At 41.2% G+C, this 16,889-nt stretch overlaps 1 protein-coding gene across 1 annotated transcript in view; it reads right to left on the bottom strand.

The window, feature by feature from the left end:
- CSMD1 (CUB and Sushi multiple domains 1) overlaps positions 1-16,889 on the bottom strand; it is a 2,074,981-nt gene that overhangs the window by 87,114 nt on the left and 1,970,978 nt on the right. The window contains exons 51-52 of the mRNA XM_033177634.1: positions 10,398-10,592; positions 45-218 (exon numbers count right to left, since the gene is read on the bottom strand). Of these exons, the coding sequence (XP_033033525.1) occupies positions 45-218; positions 10,398-10,592 (369 nt within the window). The remainder of the gene's footprint in view (positions 1-44; positions 219-10,397; positions 10,593-16,889) is intronic.

Genomic DNA, 16,889 nt, shown 5'->3' with positions numbered 1-16,889 from the left:
GGTTTACTCGAATTAACTAAGTGCCAGAACATAGATGAATTTACCCAGACATCGAGTTTCGGTGCCACTCCAGAGCCCATTTGCCAAGCACTCTCTGACGTGAGATCCCACAAGTGTGTAGCCAGTGTTGCACGTAAATATAGCTGTGGCCCCATAAACTGTCAACGTTCCAATCTTGTTGCCATTTGGGGGAAAGGAAAGACTTCCACACGAGATAACTAGAAGGAAAAAAAAAAAAAATAAAGTGAACATCAATTCAGTTATGCAGATTACTCCTGTGCAAAACAAAAACAAACAAAAAACACTATTTTTAGTCTTAATTTTCACTAAGAACATGGTTGAGAGATGTCTGCTTAGGGCTGGATAGACCAGTCACCTAAGAACCTTAATTTTCCGTCTTTATGCTCCTGAAACAAAAACCTCAAAGCTCAAAGTGGATTCCAAAACATTCTAGATTCTCCAATTACCCATTAATGTTTGTTGTTGCTGTTGAGATGGAGTCTTACTCTGTTGACCAGGTTGGAGTGCAGTGGTGCTATCCTGGCTCACTGCTACCTCTACCTCCCAGGTTCAAGTGATTCTCCTGCCTCAGCCTCCTGAGTAGCTGCGATTACAGGCGCCCGCCACCATGCTCAGCTAATTTTTGTATTTTTAGTAGAGACAGTGTTTTGCCATGTTGGCCAGACTGATCTCAAACTCCTGACCTCAAGAGATCTGCCCATCCCAGCCACCCAAAGTGCTGGGATTACAGGCATGAGCCACTGTGCCTCAACCCATTAATGTTGTTTTTATTTTCATCCTGACGGGTATAGCTGAACTGTTCTTGAAAAAATATACAGTATACAAAGTGTAAATGCAGAAGTGTATCTATCAAACAAATTGTCTATCTCTCTACCTTTCTGTCCATATCAATCCCAAGAATTACATAGTAGTAATTACTAGAAGCCTCATGAGCCTATCAGGAAGTAAGGAATACCAATTTTCTTTACCAAAGCCAACCAGTTGGGATAAAGTAGTGTGATATTCAAATCCAGGACTTCTGACTGCAATAGCAGTGCTCAGTTTGTTCTTTTAGTTACTTGCATAATTTGTTGGGATCATGAGCTCTGTAAGAATGCTGACTACAAAGGGCATTTGGTGCCTTTCCATAAATTAAAATGTGCATACAAACTAGGCCTTAAGTGGGCATCAATGCTGTGACTCTATGTCCTATGTTTACACCTGCTGTCCCAGCACAGTTATTGATCATGTCCTTTTTCACCCATGAAAGTACTCCAGTTTGGGAAATAAGTTAATGGTCACCCTCATTATATATTACTACACCACTGAAATCTCGGCTCTTCAGATCCATAAACACTTGAGCACAGAAGATCACAGCATCTCAGGGAAGGGAGGAACTCACAAGGTTATCCAGCCCAACCTATCTTCAGAGGCTGGAATATGTTTTAAACAGGTAAGAATGAAAGTGTTCGAAAAGCTATTCAAAGCAAGTGTTAAGAGTGCTATGTGAGCACTGATGTGTAGGTGCTTTGCTGCAGACTGCAGTGGCAAACACGGAGTCCTTCCTTATTCACAGTAAACCCTAAGAAGCAGTAAAACACAGTGAGGAAGAACAGAGATTCTGCCTGCAGGCTACTGAGGGTCAGGCCTGGTTCTGCCAGACATGAGCCAAGCAGCACTGGCCAATTTTCTAAGTCTCTGGGCCCTGTTATGGGTTGATAATGGCTCCCACTGCACAGGCTTGTGCATTAGATTCAAACAGAAGCCATCCCTTGCACATAAGCAGGCTCAATCAGGGTTAACAATGAAATTATAAATCTGGACATATTCAGTCAATTGAATCAAAAGTAGAAAAACCTTTAGAGATAATTCAAGTGAGGAAAATAAAATTACGCATGTACCACTAAGACCAGCCCTTTTGTTGTTGTTAATGGAAAGAGTCTTGCTCTGTCGCTCAGGCTAGGGTGCAGTGGTACAGCTGTAGCCCCAGCAGCAGCCCTGACCTCCTGGCTTCAAGAGATCCTTCTGCTCAGCCTCCCAAGTAGCTTGGGGCATGGGCACCAGCACGCTCAGCCATTTAAAAAAATTTTTTTGTAGAGGTGAGGATCTCACTGTGTTGTCCAGGCTTGTCTGGAACTCCTGGGCTCAAGTTAACCCTCCCACCTGGGCCTTCCCAAAAGCCCCAGACCTTTTAATTAAGCTGTCTTTACTCCATGATATGATAGCACAACCCAGGCTCTATTTCAAATGTTCAGACAGACACAGCCAGACTCAGTGTTTTCTATGCGGGGGCTCTACCAGAAATTGGGAGGTCCAGCTCGAGAGTGCATCACGACCAGCACATTACTGTTATTGAGACAGCCTCCATGGTTTATATGGTTTATTGGTTTTGGGGATTGCTAAACTATTACAGTGTCATACTGCATGCATTTAGTAATATGCTAATATGTTTGCTCTACCAAATGTCAATGAATTCGAGTAGGATTTAGATTTTTACAATTTGTTATGAACTTTTCATTAAGCCTTTTCCCAAACACTGTGAACTTCTCCTTGAACTATGATATTTAAAGATCCATTTTTAGCAACTTAAGATAATTGAATCTTGTCTTGAAACTTCCATGCTTGTCAGAAAAACGTTAAATAACAATGAGGTCTGAGTCGAATTCCTCTTGGAGGTTTCTGCATACCTTCGCCTTCCATGGTTGAGCAGCAAAAAGACCTCCCTCTACTCATACAGCTGTTTCTATTCTTGAAGCCTCTGTTAAAAATACTCTGGTGACAAAACTATTTTAAGTGTGTCATCTAACAAGATTTACTCAATTGTAAAGAAGAAGTAATGAAGCAAAATTTTAGCTTTTCAGTAGCTAAATAATAGAATTTCAGACCAAGGGTTTCCTTGTATGGTAGTAAACTCAATGCATTAATAAAGATAGCAGCAATAACTCAGAAATCTTGCCTGATTGAAAGGGGGAAGCCCCTCACTACTAAAAATAGGCTTTGTCATACACCAAAGGGAAAGCCTTATTTTTATGTTCTTTTTCCTCTCAAGTTTCTAAAAATGAATTTCTTAAGTTTGCCTTTTTTTTTCATTTCATTCAAAGTGTGTCCATGCTCACAGTCTGCAGTGTTTCCTCTGAACTCTGGGAGCAAGTCTTTGCACACACAAGACACTCGGCTGACAGCATCCAGAATGCACCTGCAATCCCACAACATTCCGAATGCACCTGTAATTCCACAGCATCCAGAATGCACCTGCAATCCCATAACATCCCAAAAGCACGTGTAATCCCACAACATCCCAAATGCACCTGCAATCCTACAACATCCCGAATGCACCTGCAATCCCACAGCATCTAGAATGCACCTGTAATCCCACAACATCCCAAATGCACCTGTAATCCCACATCCACAGCGTGTTTTCTCACTGTCCCTGGGGATTCTGAGCCACTTGCCTCTGTTCCCACAGGAAAGTCTCTTTTTTGTCTTTCCTTCAATTCTATTATTATATTCATGTTGAAATATATCTACTTAAAAAAAGTTGTATTGTGACATACCAGTTCTCATACCTATGAGGACAGCACTCCTATCAGAAATATGAGTATTACTTATGAGTGTGATAAATAAACATAAACTCAAGAGTAGGTCTTTTCAAATACATTCTAGCTGAAAAAAAAAAAAGCCAAATGAACACTCAGACCTCCATGAAGAATAAACAGCTGGGAATATGTCAGCAGGCAGGGGCTCTTTTCCATGAATAAAAGGCTCAGTGGACTCTCAATGGTTGTTTGCAAATACACGAAGGCACTCTGTGTAGACCAGAGTCAGGAATTGTTTTATTAGGCCTAGAGGAATACAGTCACCATCAATCACTGGATATAAGTCACATAGGAAGCCTCGCTCAAAGTGAAATGTTCAAACATGAAATCAGCTGTCTCTGGGGCAAAGAGCTGTCATGAGAGTTATTTGATGTTAGCTGGGCATTTACTGGTGAGAATAGTATCAGGAAAATTCAACTGTAGGTAGTCCTGAGTGATGTCCGATGTCCACTCCAGCAATGGATCGAAATGACAATGTCTACTCTGTGATTTCCTCGGATATAGATGAAATACATCTGCTGATAAACACAGGCTCCCATAAGTTTAATGATCAATCCAGGCCTGTCTCTAGTAACAAACAGGAGATCTTCAAAGACCAGCCCAGAGACAAAGACAGCCCAGAATTTAGGCCGTGTTCTTTGAGTATCTACAATATTACAAAATTCCAGTGTAGCTCACTAAGTCAGTATGTGTGTATAAAATTAAAAATGCAAAAATAAGTTTTTGTGATTATGGATTTCTGTGATACATGTTTTTCTTTTTAAATATGTACAATAAATCAAAAAATAAATAAATGTAATAAGAAAAGAAAAGGAGCCTTCCACTTGTATAAAGACATTGTGCTAGGAAGGTGTATAGGCACCTCTAGATATTAAATTTTAATTTTCTATTATTGTTTCTTGAAGGACAGGACTGCAGAGCTCACTGTTTAAGGGTGAGACTATGGTCTCTGTCCATTAACTTGTGGAGACCTGGGTTTTTCTCTAGGGACATATTAGAATATCCTGGAGTTAGAATAACACAAACCCTTCAAAAAGCGGTGAATTTCTCAGCTGATTCCACAGTTGTTATGAATGTGATTAGTAGGTGGTCAAGGCTCACCTCTTCATCTGGAGCTACCCGGACAAGCAGACAGGGAAATTCTAACATTTCCAGCTCCTAAGCAAATAAGTGACTAAAACAAGTAAGTTCTGGGAGATCTTACAGCAGGGCCACTCTAAGATGAACCCTGGGGAGTCAAAAAAATAAATAAACAAAAAGGGAAAATGCCTGCTTCTTAGCTGCAGCAATGACTTGGGTGATGCTACCCTTGAAGATTCTGTTGGTCCTGATCCAATACAACACAGAGAGTGACACTGTGTTTCTTCTGCGAAGACGCGACCACGGTGTGGAAAACTGGCCTTACAAAAATGTGTCATATGCATTACTTTTAATTAAGAAATTAAATTATGTTTTAATTTCCTGGGGTTTACCACACACGTATTTAATAGTAAATTATACTTTTACCAGGATTCATGGTGTGGTGTGTGTGTGCTGGCAAAGTAGGAAACGTGACAGATAAATGTAATTTAAGCATAGCATGAAATTAAAATGTGTTACAGCAAAAATGAAGTAATGTGTTTATTGATTTGTTTTTCTTATAGATCTCAGAAAATAATGTTTACATTTTAACTTTTTTTTCAGGGGGGTGTGGGGCAGGGACAGAGTATTGCTCTGTCACCCAGGCTAGATTGCAGTGGTGTAACCTCAGCTCACTGCAACCACCACCTCCCGGGTTCAAGCAATTCTCCCGCCACGGCCTCCCAAGTAGCTGGGATTACAGGTGCATGCCACCACACCGGGCTAATTTTTGTATTTTTTAGTAGAGACAGGGTTTCACCATGTTGGCCAGGCTTGTCTCAAACTCGTGACCTCAGGTGATCCACTTGCCTTGGCCTCCAAAAGTGTTGGGCGTGAGTGAGCCACCACGCCCAGCCTACATTTTAAGTTTTTAAAAATTATGTTTTTCACTTTCTTTTGGGGGAGCGAAGTTTTAAAGGTGGTGTAATTCTCACCACTATATTGCCTGTGTTTTCTCTGATATTATTAAGTGACTTTCAAGAGAGTACATGGTTACCATATTGAGGAACTCAATATTTGTTCCAAGTAAATAAAATCAATAATATTGAATATTGCACTAAAGCTGGTTGTGAACAATACATAGATAATGACACCAGTACTCATGAAAATCCGTGCTGGAGGGAAACATGAGACAACTGCTGTTTGTACTGTTCCCTCCACTGCTTTGTGTACTGCCTGCCTGTGCCTTAGTTACACATGCCCTAAAACCATGTATTTTGTGGTGTTATTCTGAAACAGCTCTTCTAAAAATGAGATCCAAGAACTCCTGGACATCTCTGATATTATTTTAGTGGTCAACAAGCATCTCCCTTTCCAATGACTACAGTATCACTATCAACCATCAATATATTTTATTTTACATCTCTCCACCAAAACAACAAATTTTGACAAAGTTAGTGCAGAAGGTGCTATGAGAATCCAGCCATCCTCTATGAAACCACACATTAAGGAGCTCTGAAAACTTTTAAAATGATGACACTCTTCACATTAATTTTTGCTTTGTTTGAAAATGAATCCTTATCGTTCATAAAAATGTGTTATGTAAGCATGTAATGGACATGTTATTTTAAATATACATGTAAAATTGTATCCATTTTAGTGTAAATAAATTCACAAATGAATATTTTTAAATAATAGTAGTTTCTAATGTATGATATAGTTATAAAAAGGTCTTTGGGGTCTAGTGGTAGGCAGAATTCGAAGGTGGTCCCTCCGTGTCCCACCCCTGAGTCAAGATATCTCCTCCAATCCTCTCCCGTTGAGTGAGGGCAGAACTCTGAGTAGGTTAGGAATCAGTTGACTTTGAGTTAATAAAAAATGAGATGCTCTGGATGGGAACAGCCTGGTGAGGGGAGCCCTTATCAGGGACTAAGTCCTTCCTGAAGTCAGAGAGATTGGACTTAGGAGAGGGCCTGGTGGGGTAGGGGACGCAGGGCCAGGAGCTTAGTATCTCCTCATGATCAGCAGCAATAACATAAGACCCTCAGCCACGTGCCACAGGACATGGACTGTGACCAGGAGCCAGACTTGGGAAGCTGATCTGAACCTCACTGGACCTCACTGGACCCCAATGGACCCCACTGGACCCCACTGGGCCTCACTGGACCGCACTGGGCCTCACTGGACTTCACTGGACTGCACTGGGCCTCACTGGACTTCACTGGCCCTCACTGGGCCTCAATGGACTTCACTGGGCCTCACTGGACCTCACTGGGCCTCACTGGACTTCACTGGGCCTCACTGGACCTCAGTGGACCTCACTGGACCCCACTGGGCCTCACAGGACCTCACTGGACCCCTCTGAACCTCACTGGACCTCACTGGACCCCAATGGGCCTCACTGGACTTCACTGGGCCTCACTGAACCTCACTGGACCTCACTGGACCCCACTGGGCCTCTGGACCCCACTGGGCCTCACTGGACCCCACTGGGCCTCACTGGACTTCATTGGGCCCCACTGGACCTCACTGGACTTCACTGGACCTCAATGGACCCTACTGGGCCTCACTGGACTTCACTGGGCCCCACTGGACCTCACTGGACTTCACTGGGCCTCACTGGACCTCAATGGACTTCACTGGACCCCACTGGGCCTCACTGGACCTCACTGGACCCCTCTGAACCTCACTGGACCTCACTGGACCCCAATGGGCCTCACTGGACTTCACTGGGCCTCACTGAACCTCACTGGACCCCAATGGGCCTCACTGGACTTCACTGGGCCTCACTGAACCTCACTGGACCTCACTGGACCCTACTGGGCCTCACTGGACCTCACTGGACCCCACTGGACCTCACTGGACTTCACTGGGCCTCACTGGACCCCACTGGACCCCACTGGACCCCACTGGACCCCCACTGGGCCTCACTGGATCCCACTGGACCTCAGTGGACCTCACTGGACCCCACTGGACCCCACTGGACTTCACTGGGCCTCTCTGGACCTCACTGGACGTCACTGGGCCTCACTGGGCCTCCATCCCTGTCAACACCTGATCTCAGTCCTGTGAGACCGTGAGTGGAGGATCTGGCCAAAATGTGCCAGGTATCTGAGCCCAGAAGCTGGGCTGTAGCCAATCTGTGCTATCATGAGGCCCTTACCATATGGTAACTGGTTATGCAGCAATCAATAACTAACACAGGTCCTCAAATTTTAAAAATAAAAAATTTTTTGAAAACCCCAGAGAACAGTTGCTTTCAAAGAGGCAGGGCTATCCCTTCCATAGAGGGTCTGCTGAATGACCTTGGTAAAGGGGTTTCTAGACTTCTGTACTCTGATGTCATTTCCAAAACATTGAGGCAAGAGAGAGAAAGAGGAGAAAAGGGCCATTAAGTGTTGTAAAGTTTTAAGCAGCATCCCAATTTAAACCAAAAGTCATATACTATGGCATCTAAGACAGCACACTTATGCTCCAAAAAGAGAAAAAAAGATTGACAAGCCCTGTATTAGTACAATTTTAAAAAAAAAAGTCAGTAGACATAAGAATAAAGTGACAATATCAATATCAAGCCTTTTGGGAGGAAAAAAAAATAAAGACAAGCAGAAAATTTGAGCTTGGTCACAAAAGTAACAATAAACTCCACGTCAACTTTCCCCAGCTCACCGACCCTATGCGCGGCACACTGCCTTCCCTGGTGTGGATTTGGTTCTCTGATACCACTCTCCACCAGAAGATACCAGGGCTTTTTGGAGAACAAAGCGTTTGGGTAAGAAAAATTCCAGATAACCACAGAACATCCTATTTTCATGAGAAAATAAGGACTATTTCAGAGATGTTAAAGCTGCGTGAAAGGGACTCCCTCGGCCAAAGTGTCACAACCTGAGCTGCGAACATTAATAAAATCGTTTTTTTTAAAGTCAACAATGATTTCAGCTGGAATCCGGTGACTTTGGAAAATGCCACATGTCCATGATGACATTCAAGAGACAAACAGCAAAGTGTGATAGAACAGTTCGTGCCCAGCCCGCGAGTCAGCAAGCAGCTGACAATTTTCAAAACAAATGTGTGGCCCGAGAGAACCAGACATGTGACGATAAATGATGTGTGGGGGTTGCGTCTGGACCCCACTCCATGTCAGAAGCACCAGAATACAGTCGAGAAAACTAGAGGCAGGAAAACAGACTTCCCAGAATTTCAGAGGCTGGAGGCAGAACCACTTCAAGGACAGCAGAACTCCAACTTTGCTTTCTCTCCCAAAATAAGGTCAATGCCTTGCTACTAACGAGTGTAGTTCAGGAATGAGGTTTTTGTTAACATTCCCTTAAATAGAAGGCTCTCCACTGTATGTGAAAATTCTTCTCGAAGGCTGATTGAGCCGTGAGCACAGAAGATTGTCACACAGCAAATACCATTTGGCATGACCCTGCTCTGGGTAGAAAGGGATACCGTAGCTGGGCATCCCTGGGAAACTGGGGAGACAAGAAAAGGCTATACTCGGCTGTTGCAGCTGCAGAAGCCCCGTGTAAAACCCCACCTCTAAGAAGTTAATAGGTGTCTGTTTTTAAGATCCCTTTTCTGGTTTGAAATCGACAAAATGATGTTGGCAGTAAGAGTCTAAAGTAGGCAAAAGTTTAGTGTTCCTGACTCCTTCTCCGAATCTCTCCTTACTGGTGCTAATGTCGGAATCTCCAGGTGATAAATTGACTTCCAAGGATGAATACATCTGTGCATGACTGGCAAGAATGTGGGGAAGGGCAGCATTTCCGAAGCGGCAAAGGTGTGATAAAGAGGAACAGCCCTGCAAACTCAGTGACCAGGTCATGAACCATCCAAACCAGGACACTGTTCAGAGTGACAAGCAATCATTAATAAACACCTGGAAAACAGGCTTCAGGCAGGGCTATCTTGGAGAAACAGGGACCATGTTCATTACGATTATGAAAACTTTGAGCTCCTTGAGGCCAGCAATCCTTCCTGATTTATCTTTGTGATCCTGGTGAAGAGCTTGTGGTATGTGTTTCATTAAAGTTTGCTCGATTAAAAGTTGAATTAAAATTATTACCAAAGACAAACATTCATGCTTTTGTCTTTTTCATTTTTTATTCTGATGTAGTTTTACTAAGTCGTGTATTTTATAAATTATAAACTACCTGTTTTTACGCATGATAATTTTCTGTGAACAATCAAGACTGTATATTAGATATGTCTGAATCAAAGAGTGCTCTGAACTAGCATTGTTTTATTTTTCTATTTATCCATATTTAATGTGAAACTCACTCAAAGCTTTAACTGCTTATCTTGTACCTAAGAGAATAATCATCTCCCTTTTGAAGACAGTCATTATTTGAGAACACAGTATCTTCAGCATTAATACTATTTCCCAAGATCTTAATTAGAACTCTTGACTAGCCTGTCTGGTGTAAGAGTTATCTTTTTACACATAGGTTTGTACTTGTCTTTGAGCTGATTTCAAATACAGTTGGAAAAATACCATCATTAACAAGGAAAAGACAACATCAAATGTCTAATCCAGCAGCAGTGTGGTTTAAGTATGTCACATGACAATACGTATGTCATTGTAAGTATGTCACATTGTAATGAAAAGACAGGCCATTTGTGCTTTTGATCTATAGGACTATGACAGATGATAGCTCCACTAGAGAAGCTCACCATTGACAGCAGCCGTCCAGAATAATCCAGGATGCCGTGTCTTTCGGGGGTGCATCCCTCATCACTTACCTCGACAGCCTGGCCTCTCGTCTCCTATGTTCCACGTCCCATTGGCCTGGCACTGCGCGAGCCTCCGGCCCTCTAAGTAGTAACCAGGACTGCAGCTCAGCAATACTTGAGCACCATACTCATTCAAGGATCCTGAAACCAGCCTCCAGATGACATGTTCTGAGAGCTGAGTTTCAATGCTGGGGCAAGAGACCGCTGGAACAGAAAGATACATCACATCATCATTTGCCTTTTTTGGAAAAGATCAGACCGTGCTTGCTTTGAATGGCAAGGTCTTCCTCTATGAAACTGGTCTTGCTGGGCAAAGTCGATGCCATTACGTATTATCTCAGCGTTTCTCTACCACCCGCATAGTCCATCTGGGAATGATCCCATATGTAAAATGCATTCAATTGCCTCACTACAGATGTCCTGGCAAGTGTGAAGCCAGACTGAACTGTAAAGGGGGCAAATCACTTCCACCAAAGTATATGGCTCATTGGAGTTGATGAACATTTTCACGAGGGTAATGAGCACATGCAAATAAAAATCTTACATATAATTTCCCTCAATGTCCTATCCTTGGAGGAACTTGGAATAGTAATTGTGTAATCGCAAACCAGCTGGGACACTAATTTTCAGAAAATCAGATGCCCTCATTTCTTCAATCCTATGAAACGCACATATATAACACACCTATATATCGTTGAATGTAGAAACACGCAGAAATACATAGGCACACTGCACTAATACTGTTCAGAAAAATGCTTAACAAGTCTTTTTTATTATTATTATACGTTAAGTTCTAGGGTACATGTGCACAACGTGCAAGTTTGTTACATACATATACATGTGCCATGTTGGTGTGCTGCATCCATTAACTCATCATTTACATTAAGTGTATCTCCTAATGCTATCCCTTCCCTCTCCCCCTACACCACGACAGGCCCCAACGTGTGATGTTCCCCACCCTGTGTCCAAGTGTTCTCATTATTCAATTCCCACCTATGAGTGAGAACATGTGGTGTTTGGTTTTCCGTCCTTGGGATAGTTTGCTCAGAATGATAGTTTGCTCGGTTTCCAGCTTCATCCATGTCCCTACAAAGGACATGAACTCATCCTTTTTTATGGCTGCATAATTCCATGGTGTATATGTGTCACATTTTCTTAATCTAGTCTATCATTGATGGACATTTGGGTTGGTTCCAAGTCTTTGCTATTGTGAATAGTGCCACAATAAACACATGTGTGCATGTGTCTTTATAGCAGCATGATTTATAATCCTTTGGGTATACGCTCAGTAATGGGATGGCTGGGTCAAATGGTATTTCTAGTTCTAGATCCTTGAGGAATCACCGCACTGTCTTCCACAATGGTTGAACTAGTTTACAGTCCCACCAACAGTTTAACAAGTCTCAAAGGAGACCATCTATTCATATCCTTAGAAAAGGACCTAGAATACAGTAGTTACTTAAGAAGGAGTAGTAACGATTGTAATAGTGACAGCAACAGTACTAGTAGTAGTATATTATTACCAGGGTGGACTTCAAGGACTTTGTAAATATACTGAAAATATATGCAAAGTCTGAATTGTATGTGGGTATATATTCTTTGAAAAGTGCAAGATGATTTAAAATAAATTACACAAAATTAGAAACTAGAGCCGTTTCTCTAATTATGAAGCTTCGGTAGCTACCATTCATTACAATCAACCACCAAGAAAACTGATTACATTGATTAATTTATTGAGCTGGGAAGAATTAACTGGAGAGATCATAGTTTTTTTCAGAATCATAGTGATATATTTTAAATTCTATTTTTTCTTTTTTTTTGTGACAAAGTCTCGCTCTGTCTCCCAGGCTGCCCGGCTGGAGGGCAGTGGCACGATCTCAGCTCACTGCAACCTCTGCCTCCCGGGTTCAAGTGATTCTCCTGCCTTAGCCTCCCAAGTAGCTGGGACTATGGGGATACAGATGCCCGCCACCCAAGTAGCTGGGACTATGGAGATACAGATGCCCGCCACCATGCCCAGCTAATTTTTGTATTTCTAGTAGAAATAGGGTTTCACCACATGGGCCAGGCTAGTCTTGAATTCCTGCCCTCAAGTGATCCTCCCACCTTGACCCCCCAAAGTGCTGGGATTACAGGCATGAGCCACTGCACCCAGCCTACATTCAAATTCTATACAAGTTTATTATAATTGAGTCAGGCATAACCAAAATGTTACAAAAATCGTATTAGTCTTTTCTCAGTAATTTACAAGTGCTATGTGAAAATATACTGAAAAACGCAAGTTTTTTGATATTGTCGCAACAGTAACAATGAAGTTTAAAATGTGAAGAAAATTTGCTAATTTAAAAGCAATCCTTAGGTTTACTTCTCTCAAGTATTTTTTAGGTTGAAGCAATTATTCTAAATTTATGTGAATACTCAAATGTTTAATCCAATGATAAATTCATAGCTCAACTTGAATCTCACTGCATATTTTAAATAAAATGCATTTAATTTCACCAAAAAACATACTTTAGAATTGGTTTTAATAACCTGAACTATCTTTTACAAACTTTATTTCTGCCAAGAATGACTCAGCTTTGTTCTTTCTTTTTTTGTTTCTTGTTTCCTTGTTGTTGTTTTATATAGACAAGGTCTCGTTATATGGCCCAGGCTGGTCCTGAAGTCTTGGGTCAAGTGGTCCTCATGCTCAGTCTCCCAAAGTTCTTGGATTACAGGTATGAGCCACTGCGCCCAGCCAAAAATTCCAATTAGGTTCACACAACGGAATCAGAAATTTTCTTTGAGCTAATACCATCTACAGTAGCAATTTCCAAATTCTTCATCATGACCTCTTTCTTCATGAAAATGGTATTTGGTTCAGTTTGTAATTATCTTAGGCTAGTTTGATTGTTTGCTCACAACTCTTTTTTTTTTTTTTTGGCTATGCTATAGGCTTATTTATTGTAAACACTCTCTTTTTACAATTTTTTTTAGTATAGTGTCTGACAAATTAGACACTATGTGTGTGTGTGTATATATATATATATATATATATATATATATGTGTGTGTATGTTTTGAAAAATAGCCTGCCAAGAAAATACATTGCCACAACAAAAAGAAAGAGAGGAGATAAACATGTATGAGTGGAAATTAGGAGTAAAAAAAAAAGTGAGGACTGAAATAAATATTAATATTAAAGTCTATCTGGCCCTTTGTTAACTGAAGGATGAGAGTTGAAGAGTGGAGATTTCCAGAAATTTGTGCAAATTATCATTTTATTTAATATTTTTAAAAAATGATAGGTAGAGGGCCGGGCGCGGTGGCTCAAGCCTGTAATCCCAGCACTTTGGGAGGCCGAGACGGGCGGATCACGAGGTCAGGAGATCGAGACCATCCTGGCGAACACGGTGAAACCCCGTCTCTACTAAAAAAATACAAAAACTAGCCGGGCGAGGTGGCGGCGCCTGTAGTCCCAGCTACTCGGGAGGCTGAGGCAGGAGAATGGCGTAAACCCAGGAGGCGGAGCTTGCAGTGAGCTGAGATCCTGCCACTGCACTCCAGCCCGGGCGACAGAGCATGACTCCGTCTCAAAAAAAAAAAAAAAAAAAAAAAAAGATAGCTAGAGAACATACAAAAAACATTGAGTTTGAATACTCTATGATGTAATTTGGAAGGAGAAATCCCAAATAATATAAACCAAGAGGATGTGAGACCATTTTTCCTAAGGAGTGGTAAATAAAAAAGGTCCAGTCTTTGTTAGTTGCATCTCCATGCACCCCTGCGTTCATACAAAAACTGCCAACAGCCCCCACGGAATGGTGGGCCCTGATTTGCTATGGTCAATAAGGCTGTCACAAAGAATGTCCTTTATCTTGGCCCAATAAAATAATGTGGCAAAAATTCGATAATAGAACTGTGACTCTTGTGAGAGGATATTGAATTCAAATAAAAACAGAACATTTTACAACCCCCAAACACCTACCCCAGTCTACCGATTTATATGTCTGTAAGTAGTTTCCAGTGACTCACTATCAGAAGCCTGAAAACCGTGTCTTCCTGCACTCCCTGTCACACACTCTCCCACAAAGGTGTCTACACTCAACCTCCTGTAACTCACTACATTTTCTCCTCTTCTGTGCATCCTCAACCTCTACCTTACTTCAGAGTCAAGTGCTTAGTTTTGGTGCAAAATTTCACTTGCACACCCTTAAAAGAATATTTTTTTAAAAAAACTAATCTCTTTATATATCCTTCATTAAAAATCTAAAATTTTCCTCAAAAGTTTAAGTCACTGGCGTTACCAGTAAATGACATGCAAATTAAGGTAAAAATGCCCTTAAATAAAATACCACTTTGACTCAAGTCCAAGAGAATAATACCACAGCAAGTTGATACTGCTGAATATTCATTTAAAAGAAACTCAACAAATTTATTTTATTCCTTGTTCTCTTTCAACTACTACTTCTAGGCCACAATTTCTACAAAAAAAAAAAAAAAAAGAAAAGAAAAAATCTTAAGATATTTTATTTTGAAAGTTCTTTATGAATAATCTATAACACTTACTGTAGTGAACTTTGATTTTTAAATTTCCTGTGACCACACGATTTCACAGGTGAAAATGCTCTCTTTGATTTAGTGGTGAATTTCCTATTAATATACCAGTGATTGAATAAACAATATGATAAAATTGTTGATAACCTATGTTCAACACAAAAGTAATGTTTTATCGGTAAGACACCAATTGATGCTATAGATGAGGCCTTTTTGTTGTTCATGCATTACTGATTGTTAGAAAGAGACAAGCTTTAGTATCAATTGTATTGCTATTGTGGACTTCAGACCTCAAGAAAAGTCGTGGGTTAAAATAAATTTGGCTCACTGAGAATGATGGTTAACACAGGAACAGAAAACCAAACACCGCATGTTCTCATTTATAAGTGGGAGTTGAACAATGAGAACACGCGGACACAGGGAGGGGAACATCACACAACAGGGCCTGTCAGGGGGTAGAGGACAAGGGGAGGGAGAACATTAGGACATATACTTAATCCACACGGGATTTAAAACCTAGAGGACGGGTTGATGGGTGCAGCAAACCACCATGGCACATGTATACCTTTGTAACAAACCTGCACGTTCTGCACACGTATCCCAGAACTTAAAGTAAGATAAAAATAAATAAATAAATAAATTTGGCTTAGAGTTGCCTTTGTACTTTGAATTCCTACACAGTGAACTGCAGCCTCACCCAGTATATAACAAACCGCAACTCTATTCAAGAGGATGTCCTTGTAACAAGTCGCTGAGTCTCAGCTAATCACAGCAGCCTTGCTTCAGCCCATCACAGGCCCCAGACTAGTCAGACCACGCCCCCGTCGGGCAGGTGCCCAGCGGTGGCTCCTCCAGCTGCCTCCCTAGGTCCCTTCCTTTTTCTATCAGTGCCGCTGCCCACAGTGCTGAGTGGAGCTCTCTGGACCTTTCCTGGATGTGAAGGCTGTCTGATTGATACATCCATCTATTTACTCAAAGAAACTCTGCTAAATTTCATGGGTCAAAAGTTTTCCCTTAACAGGTAGAAGAAAAATAGTTGGAATGAAGGAAAAGATTTGATGTGGTTTCTGGCTGATGAAATTGCCCATGCTTTTGTCCTTTTTTAACTGTTGCCCATAGTTTCCAGGTTTTCTATATATTACTAATGGTCAGAGATAAAGCCAACCAACAGATCAAAGCGACTGAGGGGTAGTGGCCTGATAAGCACAGACAGCATTTTACAGTTAGGCTGAAAGACTAAAAGCTGAGAGGACTTTGTTTACAAGAAACACTGGAAATAGTTACACTAAGTCCCAATGAAAAAAATCTTCTGCCTTGAGGTACAAATATATATGTATACAAACACATTATATATAAAAGCACACAAAAACACATAAATATCTGTACATATGTAATTTATATGCATATATAAATTTTAATATATACACACACCACACATAAATGCAAAAGGTTATAAAAATCAATGCATAATAGTTTAACAAGGGGTTATTAGGAAAACTAGGATGCTTCTGTTATATTCTTAGTTATTTCTTCCCACAGTATCATACTTAGGAAAAAGTGAAAAGGGAGCAAAAATATAGTCTATAGGGAAATTCTCATTTCATGACAGTAAACATTATAGATTAAGGGAATAAGATAAAACTGAGACATATGGAGGATGGTAGAATACATGAAGCTGAAGTTAAGAACTGGAGCAAAAATATGAGTGGAACATCACAGAAGAAAGAAGGCAAAGCGTGAGCCAGGGGCACTGGGAAGAAAGGGAAGGAGAGCCTCGGAAATGGCTTTCGACTGAGCTCTCGTTTCTGCCCAGGGACGGCCCTAACAGTGAAAGGCGGCTGCAGTGAATACGTATACCTCCCCTAAGACTTAAGACAAAGTGGAGTTACAGTCAGGAGGCAACTTAAAACAGCCTGAGTACCTCTGTGCTAACATTTTTAAAGAAAATTTTAAAGAAAACACTTCG

This window comes from Trachypithecus francoisi, unplaced genomic scaffold (assembly GCF_009764315.1).
Source record: "Trachypithecus francoisi isolate TF-2019V2 unplaced genomic scaffold, Tfra_2.0 Contig01558, whole genome shotgun sequence".
Lineage (NCBI taxonomy): Eukaryota > Metazoa > Chordata > Mammalia > Primates > Cercopithecidae > Trachypithecus > Trachypithecus francoisi.
This window is presented reverse-complemented; position numbering and strand designations above follow the sequence as displayed.